Below are 19,952 nucleotides of genomic sequence, written 5' to 3'. Positions count from 1 at the left end.
TGCTTCTTAGTGAGATTATTAGAGTATTGCACCCTTCGTGATTTCCTGGATCTCCAACCCAGGATTCCTGTGAGCCAAAGAGGCCCCGGGGCAGAGAGTGAACAGGGAGGACAGAGAGAGGTGTGTGGTTAAAGGGCCCTGGCTTTTAGGTCTAAGGTCTGTGAGTGGAACTCTGTTACCCTGCACTGGTAGTAAGTCATCATTACCCTTCTGCAGAACCAAGGTGCTCTAAGTGGGTCAAGTGCCTAGGGGATTAATGAATTTGCTCATCAGGCGAGAATTCGTCACTAAGAGGAAATACGAGCTGAATTTACACATGCAATATAAACTTAGCTTTGAGTTATCATTTATATGAATCATGGGTAAGATCAGTTGAAAATAAATATATATTCACCTGGCACTGTCTTTGGTACATTTTCAGTTCCTGTAAGAGCTTCTGATTTTCATCTTGTAACTTATTCCGGCTTAATGCTATTTCACTTACAGCTGATTTTAGTTTTTCAATAATGAACTCATCTCTTCCACTTGTTTCACAACTAGCATCTGGCTCGCATATCAACTGAGGAATTTCAGAGCTGCTGTCCCCTTCCATGCACTGTTTTTTATCATTTAGTTGAGTTTGGTAACTTTGTGCCTGTTTCTGGGGAAGATGAAAATTGTGAAAATTAAATGGAGAATATCATATTTAAGTTTACATAAAGAATGATAGAGCCCTGGCCTGTGAGGCTCAGTTGGTTGGAGGTTGTCCCATATACCAAAAGATTTCAGGTTCATTTCCTGGTCAGGGCACATACCTAGGTTGCGGGTTTGATCTCCAGTCAGGGCATGTATGGAAGGCAATCGCTAGATATTCCCTCACACCAGTACTCCTCTCTCTCTCTCTCTCTCTCTCTCTCTCTCTCTCTCTCTCTCTCCCTCCCCCACTCTCTCTCAAATCAATAAGCATATCCTCGAGTGAGGAAGCTCAACAATTATTTCTGGAATTTTTATCTAGCAAAAGAATAACATTGGTATCTAAAGATTTTTTTCAAGTTTCAAAAACTTTAATAACGAAAAAAAGACAATTCCAAAAATACTACACGAATGAAAGCTTATAAAAAAGTGAAGGATAATCATGAAACAAAACCCCTCACTATCAAAATATACTAACATCTAAAATCTAATGATGTTGAATATTCAAATTCTGGGAGAATGTAGCTTATAATAATATAACTAGTGAAGTAGTGTTCTCCATGATAGGCCTGTTTCAAGACATCCCTTAATATAATTACTTTTTATTTTTTAAAAAAAATTTTTTTAAAAATTTTTAATTATTTATTTTTTAAAATACATTTTATTGATTTTTTACAGAGAGGAAGGGAGAGAGACAGAGAGTCAGAAACATCGATGAGAGAGAAACATCAATCAGCTGCCTCCTGCACATCTCCCACTGGGGATATGCCCGCAACCCAGGTACATGCCCCTGACCAGAATCGAACCTAGGACCTTTCAGTCCGCAGGCCGACGCTCTATCCACTAAGCCAAACCAGTTTCGGCCAATATAATTACTTTTTAAATCGATATTTTCTTAAACATCCATTTCACAATTCATTTAAATATTTTACATTCATTTATTAAAACACACTTTCTAACAACAGGTTATTCTGGGTTTAAATAATAATGAATCATGGTAAAATACTTCAGTGATTTAAATGCTTTGCTAATGACTACAGCCATCACAGATTCTTGCACACTTATACAGCTACTGCATAATCAGAAGAGCTAAAGATATTTGTTACAATATTGTAATAGCATAAAAGTAGAAACAACCTGAATGTACATCAATAAGAAAATGATTGAAAAAATATCTATTATATACTAAGGTATGTATGGTATATCTACTATGTACTATGAAATACTACACAGAATTAAGTAGAATTTTATGTAGTAACTCAAAATAATATCCGTGGATTATTTATTAAATAAAGACAAAAAAATTAAAAGGAAAAAAATGTAACTTCCACACAAATACATTTTTTACATGTTTGTACAAACAAAAGAAAAAGTAGTAAAGATAAATACCTAACTGTTAATAACAGTGTTTATATTTAAATGGATAAAAATAGAGTACGAAATGAGTTTTTTTAATTTTACATTACATTATTTTGTATTGTTGAATTTGGGGAACATGTATGACATATAATTCAAGTAACTTAAAGAATGAAAAATAAGTATATCAACCAAACAATATAGGCTTTTTTTTAAAAAATCCTCACCTGAGGATATTTTTCCACTGATTTTTAGAGTGAAGAGAGAGAGAAAGACAGAGAGAAATATCCCTGTGAGAGAAACATATAGATTGGTTGCCTCCTGCATGAGCCCTGTCCAAGGCCCAGGCCAGGGAGGAGCCTACAACCGAGGTACTGGCCCTTGACTGGAATCGAACCTGGGACTCTTCAGTCTGCAGGCCAACTCTCCATCTACTGAGTCAAACCAGCTACGGCCTTATTGGCTTTAATAAAAATGTGAAATTCCTTAGCCAAGCGTTAAAGATGTGTTACAGTCTGCATCCCACTCACCAGGCTTACCACCCGCTACTCTTCACCACCTCCCACATGGACTCCCAGCCAATTAAACCATTTTCCATTCCCAAAATTTGCCTTTTGCTCTCTTGCTTCAGTGATTTTGTCCCTGCTATTTCCACCACCTAGAATATATTCTGTCTTGTCTCAGAACATATCCATTCTTCCTGGTTCAGGCCCAGTCCAACCCCTGCTGGAGGATGTTTCCTGGCTGAGTCCAAATTTTTCTCTTACTCCTTTGACTTCTAAAAGGATTTTGATCCTTTCCATTCATTTGTCATTGTTATCGGTAAATCAGGACATGCATTATCTCTGTGTCTAAACTGTAAAGTTCTTGAGGGCCCGGACAAAGCAACCCTAGACTTTCTAAGTGACTTGTCCACAGGCATGCAAAAACATACCATAGTAACAATGGGCACTTTTAATAGCACCGTCTTTTGAGACATGTTAGACTAAACTCACCGTTATAGATATTTCACGTACTTTAACCAATGTTAGACTTGCTCTGGTTATTTTCCATTAGTTGGCATTTCTACTTGTAAAAAGGTTACAAGCTGAATGGCAAAGATAGCGGTATTTAACCTCTAATTTCTTCTCATTTAGAGGATAGTATTAATGTACCTGAAATTGATTGCACTTCTCAGACAATATTTTTTGTTGAGCATCTAAAGAAACCAGATGAGTCTGATATAGTATCTCTTGCTTGTCCCATTCTCTTGATTTTGTTCTAAATTCCTTTAAAAAAAGTGGAGGGACAAACATAAATTGGAGAAAATTATTCATTTTAAAGCACAATGAACAGGGCTTCTTTCATCTGTACATCTTCATTTTGAGAAAAAAAAAATAAGTGCATTTCCCCACATTACAAAAACAGATCAAATCATTCATCTTGGATTTATTGCTAGATATATATTAATTTTTACTAGGACTTTGTTTAAAAATTAAGCATTTTATTTGTAAAAACAAAACAAAACAAAAAAAACCCCTTACTAATAAGGAAGTTTCAAGCAACGTTTTGCATCCAGCATTTCCTTTCTATTTCCTGAGCTAACACCCGGAGTGTTTTCCCTTCTTTCATTCTCTACACTCAGTAATCAAACCTGCTCCTTGTTTTTTCTATGGGACGGGGCTTGGACTGATTTAGTCACTGTCCCTGTGGCTTTCAAAACGTGAAGCCAAGATCAACTCATCCTTGAGAACAGACTCTGAGGCCTCATTTAGGCAGCACCAGCTGGGCTAGCCTGGGGAAGAAGTGTGGAACCAACTTGATACAGCAAGCTCAGTTCTTTGAGTTTTTGCTCAAATAGTGTATTCAGGGAGCATGATCATCTGTTCACAACTTAACTCTAGGATATGGCTTTGGGAATGCCAAAGAAAACTTCACTGCTCCTCAGTTTTGCCTAGGGTTGGCCACTGTATCTTATCTTCCTATCCAGGCTGTAAGCAACTTAAGGGTAAGGGCTACTTATTTCATTACTTTTGTATTCCTCATAGTGCCTGACAAAGTGCCAGACACCACTTATATTCCATGAACATACAAACAAAAGCATGGTATTAATAGTTCCTAGAATTTAAGCATGTCTCACTAAATTTTGCAAAGAAAACAAAATGGTTGGAAACAAACTCTATAGCTACTAAGTCTTTGACCATATATTATTGCATATAGATACATGGCATGAATGTATTGATGTTTTCACTGATCAATTCAGTAATTTTTATTAAGCGCCTAGTGCCAACCAGGTACTGTGAAGAGAGGAGAACTTGGAAATATTTCATGATTACATTTTTTGAAAGAAATCAAGGACTATGTAATAAAGTAGGGAAATATACATGTAAGTAAATAATTATACAGTACAAGTACAATATCAGTGGCACATAAAAGCCATGCAGAGGATGTCATGATTATTTCAGCCATCTCCAATAATATGTCAAATTGGACTATTTCATTTGGTCAGAGTCATTGGTGTTATTTTGGAAATTGGCTAAAATGACTGGGTTGGCTATGTTGGAAAGTAAATTTACTTATTTAGAGAATGAAAGCTATATCTTGTTTAAAATGAAAGGGAGATCGAATTTCATATTTTCTGTAGAGATTTGATTTTAAGGGACATTTGGGAAATTTTTTATTTTATAAATCCACAAGTTTCAAAATAATCAGTGAAGAAAGGCTATAAAGTAGGAAGCTTTTATAGTAACTAAAGGTGACCTGAGATTGAATGATGGTAATAAGGTTGGAGAAATATGGATAGACCCCCTTTCAAAGTATATAATAAGACTTTATGATAAATAGATGATAGTTGACCCTTGAACAACATGTTGATTTGAACTGCATGGCCCAACTTACACATGGATTTTTTTTTCAATAAATACTGTAAATGTATTTTCTCTTTCTTATGGTTTTCATAATAACTTTTTCTTTTTTTAGCTTATATTGTAAGAATACAGTATATAATACATATAACATACAAAATATGTGTTAATTAACTACTTGTGTCATCAGGAAGGCTTCTGGTTAACAGTAGGCTATTAATTACATTTTGGGGAGAGTCAAAAGTACATGAATTTTGGCTGCATGGGGTGAGGTCAGCACTCCCAACTCCCTAGTTGTTCAACAGTCAGCTATATATTAAGGTAAATGGAGACAGTTTATTTAAAGTTATTGACTTTGATTCTGACACTCGACAATTTAAAATTTGGTACATGAAAACAGCATCCTTAGTAATAGTAACAAATTTACAAAATTTGGTTCTAGTAGAAAATAGGCAAAATTTCAAATCAATACAATGCACAAAAATTGATGTTTACTTTTATTCTAGAAAGGAGCCTTTGAAGTCAGAAGTCAAAGTATTGGCAAGGTGGATTTAGATATTTCATATCTTTCAGATAATACTATTTAGCATCACTTACCCAACAACCTCAATCTTGGAAATAATTATTTCCTAACATGCTTTAGGAGACAGGAGCAATGACCTCAACCACTTACAAATTCTACAACAGATAGAAGTGAGGCCAAGCAAGGCTAGAAATGTGTCACAGACATGTCAGCAGGTCCTGGCTTCCTTGGTCTTACAGCTGTATTGGTTTCAAGATTAGCTAGTAAGCACCAAATATCCAGTACCTACGGGGCCTGAAGAGACCTGGAGAGCTTTATGAGGATTTTTGCAGGGACTGGTGGTCAGTTCAGGTTCCAGAGAGTCTGCAGACTTGCCTGAACCGTCTGAGGAAGTTCTCTGTGGCTGGAAAGCCTTTTCTAGGCCTTTAAAGTTGAGAGTGGGTCAGGGTTATTAAAATTAGAGTTTCTAGTGGAAGCTACATTATTTTATTTATATATTATTTTACATATTTACACATACACACACACACACACACACACACACATTTAATCCTCACCCGACAATATTTTTTCATTGAATTTTAGAGAGAGTGGAACAGAGAGGGAAAGACACAGAGAAATATTGGTGTGAGAGAAACACATCGATTGGTTGTCTCCTGCATGTGCCCAGACCAGGGCCCAGGCTGGGGAGGAGCCTGCAACCAAGGTATGTGCCCTTGACCAGAATCGAACCTGGGACCCTTTGGTCTGCAGGCCGGTGCTCTATTCACTGAGCCAGGACTATACACATATATTTTAATCCCTCTACTAAACATTGAGAAATGGAACAAACATTTCCTTAGTAATTACTGTATGTCAAGGACTCTACAAGCCTCCACCTATAGGATAGTTTAAACTATTTATTGTGAAAATTTTTATACTTACATAAAAGTAGAAAGTATAACAAACTTCCGTGTACCCTTCACTGGTTTAATTACCTTTGGCTTGGTCCCATTTTATTTCACCTCTCTCTTAACCCTTTTTTGTTGGGAGTGTTTAAGACAACATCCAAACCTCATGTATTTTCACCCCTAAATGTTTCAGCACACATCTAAATTAATATATATATATATATATATATATATATATATATATATATATATTTTCTTGCATAACCACAATGTCACCTGTAAGATATTTTCGGCCCCATTTATTGATGATAAAATGGAATCTCTGAGGTTAACAACGTGCCCAAAGGTCACAGGGCAAACACTAGTCAGTCATGACCTGCTTTAGCCTGTAAACTGTCCTGTTGTACTGGAGCGCACTGCTTCCCATTGCTCTATTACTCGAGCAGCGTATAGATGTTTGTCCCAAAGGAAAAGCTTAGTTGCAGACCGAAACTGGAACAGCCCATCTCCTACATGTTAATTTTTCGCGTCGCTCTAAGTAAAAACAGTTGCGTGAAGTGTTTCCATAATTATACAATTAAACTGAAATTAAACTGAATCCACATAGTATGCCTAAAAATTTTTGTACAAATATAAATGTCATATTTTGTGACTAATTTCCACTATAATTTTATGACATAGTTTATGTAAGTATTTAGTTTCCTAAATGTAAACAGTGTACACATAAAGTAGTTAATATTAACTTAAGGTTTTCTTTGTCTGAACGAATGTGGTTTTCCCATTAACCCGCATGAGAGTCAGTCAGGTGGGTCGCCAGTGGCCGGACTGCTGCGTTTTCCATGAAAGCACATGTGCAGACGGTGCCCATCTTTAGCCGTCTCCCATGAGACCGGTCTGTTTCTAAAGCCAGTTCAGTTACCCCACTGCAAGCGCCGGGGGTTATGCATGCTGCATTTTCCTAGAGGGTCAATTGTACTTAGTGGTAGTCATTTTGTATTAAAAGTGTATGTTCATCATTTAGTAGAATATAAAATTTGCAGGAATTTAAAAACTCAAATCCCAAACTTCCAACAATGTTATTGTAACAGGCTGGTTTTAGGGCTGTGATCCAAGATTTATTTTCTGCTCTTAAAAATATTTAGGAGGAGCCATGGCCGGCGGTGCTCAGTGGTTAGAGCACCGACCTGTGCACTGGAGGGTCTCAGGTTCGAGGGCATGTACCTGGGTTGCAAGGTTGTAAGTTTAATTGCCCCCCTGCCCCTGGTTGGGGCATGTGCAGGAGGCAACCAATGGATGTGTCTCACATGAATCTCTCTCTCTCTCTCTCTCTCTCCCTATCCTTGCCCTTTTACTCTCTCTTAAAAAAAAATCAATGGAAAAAATACCCTCACTTCTTGGGTGAGGGTTAAAAAATATAGGTATTTAGGAGGAAAGTTTAAGAAGGATTGGTCATGGAAGAATGAGATGATAAAGTATCAAACCAGGCAATGAAATTTAGATAGAAGGAAGAAGGAGATGAGAGGCACTGGAAAAGGAAGGGGGAAAACCTGGGCTGGAACATGAGGAATAAGAGAAAGGACCAGATGGGAGCTTCCTAAGAGTTCCTGCCTGGGTGATTGGGAGGTGCAGAACACCATCCACAAGGGGAAAGAAACTGAAATCGTTGGCTGGGGTTTGGGCTGGAGAACAATGAAAGAAATTGAGTGAGATACCACAATAAGGGTCAACTGGAGGTGAATTAGTAAACAACTGAGAGGCACTGGGAACTCATCTGATGTCAGGGAATAGGACTTTAGAGTAGATTCTCTGTCCACTGTTACATGACCTGCAGGCAGAGCGCTCAACAGCACAGGGAAGGAAAACAGCTGGCTTATTTTTTCCAAGGCTGGGACGTTAAAGGGATAAGAATGAGTGCATCTGTGACATAGTGACATGTTAGACCTTTTAAGGGACCGAGATTTTAGACATTCTAGGGGGGCAGGGGTGGGCAAACTTTTTGACTCGAGGGCCACAATGGGTTCTTAAACTGGACCGGAGGGCCGGAACAAAAGCAGGGTACGGTCTTTCTTTTCAATAGTTTTATTCATTTCAAACGGCCGCGGGCCGTAGTTTGCCCACGGCTGTTCTAGGGGATAGTGGTGGCTAAATTGGAGTGGCGCTACCGCTTTAAAGAAAAACTACTGACACTTCACACTCTGTTCTGAAAACTGTTGTGGGGCTTCGCTGGGATTTAATTCCTAATAGTTAAGTAGGAATTAAAAGATTTATTAGATATTTGCTCTAACAGACCCCAGGGATGTCCTTCAATTTCACTCAATGTCTGCAGTTTCTTTTAACTTTTTTTTCTTTCCAAAAATGCTGATATGTGTGAAAGTTGAATAAATCAAAGTGCCTGAGTGGAAGGTACACTATGAAAATGTATTCAATGAGAAGTTGATCTGTAATGGTGTTCATCGCCGTAGCTGCACATGCCGTGTGTACACTAGAGACAAATAGCCCTCCCCCCGCCACCACCACCACAAGGAAAATCGATCTTTAATGCACGTGAAGAAACTAAGAAAACATAGCTCACCTCTAATTTCTGGTTCAAATTACTTGGTTCAAAGGGTGTTTCTTCTTTGAGATGTGGTAACTCTTTTCGTCGAAATTTATTTTGTTTCATCTGGTGTAATCTCAGTTTTTCAAAGCTATTAGTTAGTTTGGAAAACTGTAAATAATAGAGAGAATGTTAACATGTTACTATTACCGGTAATTCCTAACTTGATTTCACCAGAGTTCTTTCCTGGTGTACCTCTTTGAAAATTTAAGTAATGATTAGAAAATGCAGTAAAGCTTAAATGTTCCAATTAGTGCAAACAGAACCAGTTATTAAAACTAACTTATTGAAGCTGAACACAATTCAGCTCCCAGGTAAATTTGGGATTTCATTGACTGCACAGTTAAACAGTGACTCACTTGATAAATGTTTTGTTCGGTTTGGCTTAACCATATGCAGTAAAGCTCATAATTTTAAAAAGTCAAGTGTTTTCCTTATTTTTATTTAGTGCCATCTTGTGCTGCCAGCTTTAATTTCAGTGTCTCAATCTAGAAAATAACCAACTTATACTTTATTCAGAAGAACGAAATACTGAATTTAAAAGATAGAAACAACAGAAATTGCTTACTCATGTTGATATAAAGTTAAGGAAATTTAAATATCAAAATTGGTAAATTTCTCTTACCAAGAATTCTTTTTATAATTTAGACTATAATATTTTTGTTTCTTTTTTTTCTGTCAAATAATAAAAGCAGCATGGTTTATCAACATCTGTGAGCAAATTTCTGTATGTTTACAAAAGATTTTTTTTTGTTTTTTACTTTTTATTTACAAATAATTATAGATTCACAGGAAGTTACAAAGATATTACAGAGAGGTTCTGAATCCTCTTCACCCAGTTTCTCCTAATATTTACACTTTAATGAACTGTCCTATATAATAAAAGGCTAACATGCAAATTGTCCCCTCAATCAGGAGTTCAACCAGGGGGGAGGGCCGGCTGGCCAACCCCCTGTGGCCCTTCCCCTTGGCCAGCCCCAAACCTAATTGGGGTGGGGCCAGCTGGATCCAACCTGAGCACGAATTCATGCACCTGGGCCTCTAGTGGTATAATATCAAACCCTGGAAATTGACATCAGTCCAATATATTTTTATTGCTCACTATAATCCCATGGTATGGATGTAACCACAGTTTCTTTTAATCATTCACATATTGAAACATTTTGGTTATTTCCAGTTTGGGGTATTATAAACAAAGCTATGGACAATGATGCTACTTTATTGATTATTAAGTAGTCACTTCTGCTATCTTTTTTCTCATATAATTAAAAAATTGAGATATAATTCATCTACCATAAAATTCACCCTTTAAACTATATAATTTATTGATTTTTACTATGTTCACAAAATTGTGCAACCTTCACAGTAATTTCAGAATATTTTCACTGCTGCAAAAAGAAATGTCATACCTATTCATAGTGACTACACATTTCCTCCTTCCCCAAGCCCCTGGTAACTACTAAAATCCACTTTTTGTGTCTATAAATTTGCTTGTTCTGATCATGTCATCATGATGGAATCATCCAATATGTGGTCTTTTGTGTCTGGCTTCTTTCTCCTAGCATAATGCTTTCAAGATTCACCCATATTATAACATGGACCAGTAAATACTTCGTTCCTTTTTATGGCTAATATTCCATTGCATGGACATACCACATTTGTTCATCCATTCATCTATTTATGAACATTTGGGTTATTTCCACTTCTTTGGATATTGTGAAAATGCTGCTCTGAACACTTGTACAGGTTTTTGTATGGGCATATGTTTTTATTTCTCTTAGGTATATACTTAGGAGTAGAACTGCCGGGTCATATGGAAACTCTAAGTTTAACTTTTTAAGGAACTGCCAAACTGCTGGGAGCCAGTCCATGCTTGCTGTTTCAGGGGACCTGGCATATATGGCATACTGTTCTTAAAATGTTTGCTCACCTTCTTGGCACTATGTGTTTTAACCAAGGTCTCCTCTCTGAGAAAGATTGTTTCCCCAGGTAGGGATTTTCCCCTGAAGTTAGGGAGGGAATAAAACCCCTCAACTAAGTGCCAGGCAGGTAATTAATCACTTTAACTACGAACAATCATGCTTAAGCTACATAATCTTTACTCCCTGGAATGGAGATAAGAAACGCCCTAACCTTTGTAATAGAGATTGATAGGATTGAATCAACTGGTATAAATACAGATGTAACAAGACAGCAGGAGACAGAACTAAGAACACAGAACTCAGAAGACAGAACCTACACACAGAACTTAGAAGACAGAACCTACACAGAGCCTAGAGACAGAAGAACTTCGCTGGAGAGAACATGGCAAAAGATCCTGGGCTGAACCTGACTACAGAAATTGGCAAGAGAACCTGACTAGAACCTGGTGACTGAACCTGGCTGGAGAACCTGGGCAGAACCTGGCTGGAGAACCTAGCGAGGGAACATGGCTACAGAACCTGGCTGGAGAACCTGGAGAACCTAGCAAGAGAACATGGACACAGAACCTGGCTGGAGAACCTAGCGAGGGAACATGGCTACAGAACCTGGCTGGAGAACCTGGAGAACCTAGCAAGAGAACATGGACACAGAACCTGGCTGGAGATCCTAAGCAGAACCTCTCTGGAGATCCAGACCAGAACTTGGCTGGAGATCCTGGCTGGAGATCCTGGCTAGGCTGCTGATCAACTGAACGCCATCTCCGCGTCATTCCTTCTTCGCCGACTCCGTCCACACCTTTGGGGACCCCTGGACCTGCTGGGGTTGGACCCCGGCACCAAACTGTTTTCAAAATCATTTTCCATTCCCACTGGCAACATATAGGGTTCCAATTTCTCTATATCCTCATTGCACATGCTATTGTCCATCTTTTTTTATTATAACCACCCTAGTGGGTTTGGAGGGATTATTTCATTATGGTTTTGATTTGCATTTCCCTCATGACTAATGATGCTGAGCATTTCCATGTGCTTATTGGCCATTTCTATATCTCTTTTGTAGAAATGTCTATTCATATCTTTGTCTTTAAATTTTGTCATTTTTCTTTTTATTGTTGACAAGTTATTTTTAGATTTTGGATACTGGTCACTTATCAGAAATATAATTTGAAAATGTTTTCTCCCATTTTGTGTGTTGTCTTTTGACTTTCTTGATGGTGTCCTTTGAAGCACAAAGGTTTTACAATTTTGATGAAGTCAGGTCTATCAAACTTTTCTTGTGCTTTTGGTGCCAAATCTAAGATACCGTTGCCTAATGCAAAGTTAGAAATATTTACTCCTAATCTTTTCTTCTAAGAGTTTTACAGATTTAGTTTTTACAGTTAGGTCTTTGATTAATTTTGAGTTAATTTTGTTTATGGTTTAGGAAGTTTCCAGCTTAATTCTTTGTATTTTGTGGATATTCAGTTGTCCCTTTCCTCTTTGTTAAAAAGACAATAGTCTTTTCCCACTGAGTTATCCTGTCACCACTTTTGCTTTTTTTAAATTAATATTTGCCTGGTGTGTTTTTCTATCTTTTTACTTTCAATGTACACACATAGTTCTATTTGAAGTGAGTGTCTGGAATAGAGTACTGTATAGGGTTGTATCATATTTTTAAAATTTACTCTGTCATTTCTCCATCTTTTAATTGGTATATTTAGACTGTTTTCATTTAATGTAATTATTGATGTTAGGGCTTAAGCCTCACTTGTTTTGTTTCATTTGTTCTCCAGTTTTTGGTTTTGTTACCGGGAAACCTGGGTTTGGACTGCCTGTTGCTATGTCCAATAATGAAGGCAGGATTGAATCATATAAGGCATTTATTGAGAAGGCTAGCCAACCAAGAAATTAGGGCACTTACAAGCATCAAATCCTGCCTTACAGTAAGGTGCAGGGGACAGGATTATAAAGGGGAAGAGGGTAGGGTGAGGCTGGAACGGGCGTCAGCTATTGTCCTTAGTCATCGGACGATGAGATAATGTTGATGAGATGATGTTTTGACTCCTGGTGGGTCTGCCTGACCATGCTATCGGTTCTGCTTGCTGAATTCACAGCTGTGTCACTCCTCAGTTTCTTCGCACAGGCCTTGAAAAGGAAACTTAAGAAAAACTTAACCCCCTCTTCACATATGAGAAACTTAACCCCCTATTCACATAAGTATATATGTTCTAAGATTTGAAATAATATGATTATTTTTCACATTAATTCAGGTGCTCTATCTATAATTATAGGGCCCCCCTATTAGTTTCTCTCTTTTAGTTTTCATGTCTCCATCTGGGTTAATTTACATTTTTTAGAATTCCATTTTAAATTACCTATAGTTTTTTAAATATATCTCTTCATATAGCTTTTTTAGTTGTTGCTCTAGGTATTATGTTATATGTACATTGTTAACGCAAATCTCTACTGGTGTTGAGATTTTGCCAGTTCAAATGAAGTATAGAAATGGTATTTCTCTTTATGCCCCTTTACCCTGATCCATTTATAACATTGTTGTCTTAAGTATTTCCTCAGCATACATTAAGAACCACATTAGACGTTTAAATTTTTGCATCAGCTGTCAAGCAATTTAGAAAACTCAAGAAAAGTCTATTATTGTTTAACCATGTTTTTACTCTTTCCAGTGCTTTTTCTTTCTTCCTGATGTTTCACGATTCTTTTTCATTTCCTTTCTGCTGAAAGAACCTCCGTTAGCCTTCCTTTCAGTGTAGGTATATTGGTGACAAATTCTCTTAGTTTTCCTTCATTTGAGAATGTCTCAATTTCTCCTTCATTCTGAGACATAGATTTCCTGGACATAGAATTCTGGGTTGATATTTCTGTTCTTTCAGAAATTGAAAATATTCCACTTCTTTCTGGCCTCCACGGATTTGGATGAGGAATCTCCTACCTGAATTGGTTTTTCCCTACAGGTAGCGATGTTATTTCTCTCTTTCTGCTTCCAAGATATTTTCTTTGTCTTTTAGTTTTCAGAATTTTGGCTATGATGTGTTCTTTTGGTGTAGGTGTCTTTGGGTTTATCATGTTTCACTAAGCTTCTTGAGTCTGTAAGTTTACATCTTTTGCCAAGTTTTGAAACTTCTCAGCCATTGCTTCATTGAATATTTTTTCATTCCCACCCTGCCCTCATTTCCTGGGACTCTGATGACACAGATCTTCAATCTTTTTGTATAGTACTACATGTTCTGGAGGTTACTTTTCTGTTAATCTATTTTCTCTCTGTTGTTCAGATTGGGTAATTTCTATTTTGCTGTTTTCAAATGATTATTTTCTCTATCCTCTCCATTCTGCTTGTAAGCCCACCCACTGACTTTTTTTTTTTTAGTTTGGTTATTGTATTTTTTTCAGTTATAAAATTTATAATTGGTTGTTCCTTATAGTTTTACTTACTTGCTAAGACTTTCTACTTTATCATTTGTTTCAAGTATGTTTGTAACTTGCTCATTGAAGCATTTTTATACTAGCTGCTTTAAAATCCTTGTCAGGTAGTTCTAACATCTGTTTTAACTCACTATTTGCATCACTTGATTATTTTTTCTCATCTAAGCTGAGATCTTTCTGGTTCTGGTAAAATGAGTGATGTTTTTATTGAAACCTATACATTTTTGGGTATTGTGTTATGACACTCTGGATTTTATTTAAGTGTTGTGTTTTAGCAGTCCTCTTCTGATAACATTCCCGCAGGGAAAATGGCATGCTATCTCATTACTTCCAGCTGGCAGTGGAAGTCCAGGTCTTGGCCTTAGTTGGTAACCCAGGAAAGGTGCTCCTTATTGATGTTGAGTGGCAGTGGGACTTCAGGTTGAGGCGCGTAGGTGCCTTGTTACCTCTTCTCACATGGCCTTCAGGGGTACTGTAGTGAGGTTAGGTAGCCTTGTTATCACAGAGGGGTGGTGAGCAACCTGACTCCTCATTAGGCTTCCACGTACCACTCCAGAGAGGAGGAGGAGGCATGCGTCATCACCGGCAGATGAGCATAGGAATCTAGGCTCTCACATGGTCTCCACAGACACTATGGGTTGGGTGGTGGTGGTGGTGGGGGGGTGGCTTTGTTAATGCCCAGTGGTAATGAAATTCCTGACTCTTCACTCCATCTTCTTTGATACCTCCCAGGCAGGGGAGGGTCTGGGCTGGGCTAGTCTGTCTACTGAGTCTCTGCTGGTGGGATGGGTTTGGGGTTGTAGTCGTTTTTCTGGCATGTTTGGCTGCAGTAATCATGTTTAATCTTGCGAGGCTGTCTTTTCATTGGTCTTTTGGCTGAAGAGAGAAGTCTGTCTTTGGGGCTCTTTTTGTTTGTTTGTGCCCACTGGAGTGTCTAGGTTGCCGGCTTCTCTGTTACTCAGTCTGGGACATAAGAGGCAAATAGAGACCCCAGGGAACTCACTATCATGTTGTTCCTTGGGTCCCATGGTCCTAATTGTCTGTCTCTTCTTTTTACTTCTCAGAGTCTCCTTATACCGTTATAAATAATGTCCAGGGTTTCTAGTTGCATTTAACAGGACAGATAGGGAAAAGTAAATCTCCTCCAGGTTTATAGAAGTGGAAATCGCAAAAAATTTATATATATAACAATTTTATTATGGTCAGAAGGAAAATAAAATATCCCCTTGGAAAAAAAAGCAATTTCTACAAGAAAGCTTTGGCAGAGTTGAGCTATTCAAGGCAGAGAGCAGTAAAGTGTATCCTTAATGTATTTTAGAAAAATGAAATTGTAAATAAACCAGGAATTTCAAAGAAGGAAGCAGTAGAGTAAGCTAGCAAGAACAAAAGCATGTTTGCCACAAGAGAGCATTTTCTGGTTAAAAAAATGACATATTACTAGCTATTATACAAACCAAGTCAGTACATAGTACTTTCTTCTCTTTGTCTTTTTACTCCCTTCCCTCTTTCTTTCTCTTCTGTTCTCCCTCCCTAATTCTCTTTTTTCCATTCTTTTAATCAGAGAAGAAAAGAGAAGCAGAAAACAGCAGTGGAAGCAGATGGTTCAACAATAATGTAATGTTTCCAAAGTGTGTTCTTTGAAACACCTGTTGACGGTGTTTACCTTGTAATACTGTACTACAGTATAGTAGGTTTGGGTTTATAAATAAAAAGGGTTCCATGGTCAGATATGCTTGGAAGATGATGGATTTAAAAGGCTACATGCATGTGTTTAAAGCAGGACTTCTCACAGCATCTAATATGCTAATATGCACTGTGACTATCCAGGAGCAGAGGAGTAGACATTTCCTACACTCTCAGTATTAGCCTTTCACAGGACAAAGTTCTGGAAATTGCAATGAAGATATGTGTTGGTTAGCCAGCAGCCAAGCAAAGCATCAAGTGTCTAGGATTCATATACTTAATGACTGTTCAATACCTGTAAACAAGGCCCCAAACATTTTAACAACAGGCTTAAAAAAAACATGCAAGAAATTAAAGATTTGGCAAGCATGACTGAACTAGTGAAATATAACATAGAGATCATACTCAACTTGTATCTATATATTTTCAAACTTATTCCAGATCAGTTATAGTGATTTCATATTTATGTTGCAATTTTAGAGCTTTATCTTTATAGAAAATGCAAGGTTGATTCTCATTAAGTGTTAAAATGTTTAGTGTTAGCAAGGAAAAACCATGTTTCATAATTCAAGCTACCACCTAGTGGCAGCTATTTAAATTGCAGGCAAAATGTCTAAGAGTGATAAGATCATATCTATTACGTGACATCAAATGTTTCATATTCCAATATTTATGGCTGGTAACCTCCCTAAATGCTCCCTTAAGGAAGAGCATTAGCTACTTTGGGCTCCTTTAACTATATTATCATTTATGAAATCTTTGCACTCCAAAAAATGTTGGTTGTAAAATACAATTTCATGATCAAAGCATATGTTCCATTGATTCATTTATGAAGTAAGCAAGGATGTATCATCTACTAGCCCAGAGATGCTCAGATGATTATCACCTGATGTGTTATCTGGGTTGGGGAGAGAGACTGTTCTACAGCCCAGTGGAGATATGGGAGTAGATCGGAAGGAAAGCAGTATCCCTCTCATCACATGTGCAGAGTCCTATCATTTCTGAAACAGCCTCCCAGTAACAAAGTAATAAAACCCAGTTTTGTTCTGTCAATGATCTACTTCATAATAGCAAATGTGCACATTTTAAACTGCCGTAGAAAAAAGGACTTCCCTATGAGGAAGTAATGACTCTAAAATACTAATTTAGTTTTTATTGTTGTTGTTCACATAGCTATTTATTATATAGTTAACCAATAAGCCACTTGGCAAACAGAACGCTATTAGTCTAGCAGTGTGCTAACAGTTAACGAGAAGATACAGAGCGGACAATCTAGTAAAAGACAAAATCAATGCATCTAGAGCAGTGAAAGACAGGGCCCAACATACAACCTCTGGTTAAAATATGAGAACTTTTGCTTGTACTTAAAACAACCCATTTTAATAAAGTCAACACAACTTTTATAGGTCAAAACATATCAAAATGTGTGATATTCAATGAACGAGTCTCCTTACTTGAGCTTTTAGGGTTTGCAGTTGTCCTTCATAATTCTGTGTCATTGCTAAGTTACATTTTTCCAGACTGTCCAACTTCTGTCTAAGTAATCCCACCTGCATCGAGAATAAAATTTAATTTTGATTTTACTAAATTTTGCCTGACAAAGTTAAAAAATGTCCAAAAGAGAGGTAAAATTCAAATAAAGCTGCTGTACCAGACCAAGCATAAATATTGGTACTAAAGTGATTAAAATAGCCATTAACAATTAAATTCACAAAAAACAAACATTGCTGGCACTATTCCACTGGGCACACATCGGGACAGTACGGTCTGGATGTTTGGCAGAAGACCCTCATCACCTCGCATTTCATATTAAGGTGTGGGATTTGCTTTGCACAATCTTCTTGGCGGGCTTATGTTATCGGTACGCGGGCAGAAGCCCTACTGGCACTCTTCAGCTCTTCCTTTAAGCCCCACTGCCTTCCGTGGGAGCTCTGCTTTGGCAGGACGATGGAATAATCATTACATTTTTATAAGAACTAAGATATGAAAAAAAATATCTGACAGGATTTGGCTTACAGAGTTTGTCTGCTTGAAAGCAGGGGAGGCGTCTGTTTACACATCTGTGCCAGTACAGGTGTGGCAGTGAGAGAACAGTCCTCGCACAGGTACCGTGAAGGGAAACCGGAGCCAGTAACTCAGTCAACTACACCAAACAATGACATCGCTAGCTATGCCAGAAACCAAATTCAGGGAGAGGCCTATACAGGGAGGAAAGTCGCTGCTGAACACATCGACCATATTTGATTAGTAAACATTTCTCTTCTGCCTCGTCCCAAAGAAAGATTCACAGACACGGAAGTCCACCTTGGGTAAAGCATATGGCTTTCCTGAACTCCTCTGCAGGCCCGAGCGCATCACACATTCTGCTACAGCCTAAGCGGCCTCCCAGGGGCTGAGGGCTCGCCTCTTGAGTGGGTGCCAGGCACACACACACCCTCCCCCCCTCCACACACGCATGTACACACACACACACACACACACACACACACACACACACACACCCTTCACCAAACTCTTGACATTCCACTTCTTTTAGGACATATTTTTCTAGTGGATTAGAAAGTGCAAATGCTCTTGAACTCTGCCTTGTCCAAGGACCCAGCTTTGACAACCATGTTTCTACAGCAGCGAAAGCACTGACATGTTACCTTGCCAGCAATATTTATTGCACGCACGTACTGAATGCTTACTTTCCTAGATGGCATTGATACTATATTTCTGTCTACATCATCACATTTTTATGGGTTTAGGCTCTGTCACTTATTTTGATAGAACACATTTAGCACATTATGACAGGATTTTGAGCAATAATTGCTATTGCTGCTGCCGCATAAAAACGATGTGTAATGAAAAACAGTCTGATAGACTAAGTACTATTTATAATAGTCTGAGAATTAATGTTTATTAATACAAACATTCAGTACCTCTTGGCCCTTCTGATCCAGACAAGTCTGTGCATTTGCCAACTCTTGATCCCGAAGATCTAATCTTGTCTCCAAAGCTCGCATCTTCCTCTCCCAGTCCAATTTCTTGTTGCTGACCATGATGTCAATTTGTTCCATTAATTCCTGAAGCTCAGCCTCACAAGGAGAAGCTCTGCCAATTACAGAAAAGTAAAATGTGAGGTCAAGAAAAAATTATTACCTGGCTCTGAATAAATCACTAGTTCCTCAAATTATTAAAATATGTAAGTAGGAAGAAGCCTGAAAGCTAGAGATAGGTTTTTTTGTTTTGCTTTGTTTTGTTAATCCTTACCTGAGGATATTTTTCCATTGACTTTTTTAGAGAGAATGGAAGGGAGAGAAAGGAGGGAGAGGGAGAGAGAGAAAGAAACATTGATGTGGATGTGAGAGACACACATCGACTGGTTGCTGGGGATTGAACCTAGAACCCAGGTACATGCCCTTGACTGGAACCTAACCCACATTGTGTGGATCATGTTAGAAATAAGTTTTCAATAAAAGTCAGCTAAATAAAAAAATAAATAATTAGCATGTTAGAGCATACAAATTCTAAGGAAAATTCTCATTATGAAAAGTGGTTCCATGTTCTTGCATGTGAGTATCCATGTACCTGTGTACATCGTAGCTTGAGATTTGATGGCAGGCAGACTGGGACTTCAGTTGTGCCTGTCAGGGGCAGAAGAGCAAGCCCAGTCAAGGCAGGGCCAGGTTCAAGGGTACTGCCTGGTTCCAGGGCCACTGCTCCAGGAGGGGAGCTTGGTGTGATCTGGTTAATGTCAGTTTGGAAGGAATCTGATCGGGCAGGTGTGGGCAAAGGAATGGGAGTCTTTACACAATGGGGATACTATTAGTCAGGGGTGGCAGTATCTCGGGTCTCTGAGGGTCTGCTGTGTTTGAAACAAAACCCTTGGTAATAACTACAATCATGGAGACTGAGAGTTGGTGGGAAGAGAGGTGGCTGGGGGCTTCCGGGCCGGGTTCTCCTTTGGAGAAGCTGAAGCATAGCCCAGCCACCCAGCACACACATGCCCGTGTTAGAAAAGCAAGTTATTTCGTATCCATTCATTGCTGGTGATGGGCTTCT

General features: G+C 38.2%; 1 protein-coding gene across 1 annotated transcript in view; it reads right to left on the bottom strand.

Annotated features, from left to right (window-relative positions):
- Positions 1 to 19,952, bottom strand: part of DEUP1 (deuterosome assembly protein 1) — a 74,558-nt gene that overhangs the window by 42,488 nt on the left and 12,118 nt on the right. The window contains exons 2-6 of the mRNA XM_081098908.1: positions 18,830 to 19,001; positions 17,360 to 17,455; positions 8,857 to 8,991; positions 3,183 to 3,296; positions 395 to 640 (exon numbers count right to left, since the gene is read on the bottom strand). Of these exons, the coding sequence (XP_080955034.1) occupies positions 395 to 640; positions 3,183 to 3,296; positions 8,857 to 8,991; positions 17,360 to 17,455; positions 18,830 to 19,001 (763 nt within the window). The remainder of the gene's footprint in view (positions 1 to 394; positions 641 to 3,182; positions 3,297 to 8,856; positions 8,992 to 17,359; positions 17,456 to 18,829; positions 19,002 to 19,952) is intronic.

This window comes from Myotis nattereri (genome assembly GCF_964212035.1).
Source record: "Myotis nattereri genome assembly, chromosome: 9".
In the NCBI taxonomy this organism is placed as follows: Eukaryota; Metazoa; Chordata; class Mammalia; order Chiroptera; family Vespertilionidae; genus Myotis; species Myotis nattereri.
The sequence above is the reverse complement of the archived record's forward strand: the minus strand, read 5'-3'. Positions and strand labels throughout refer to the sequence as shown.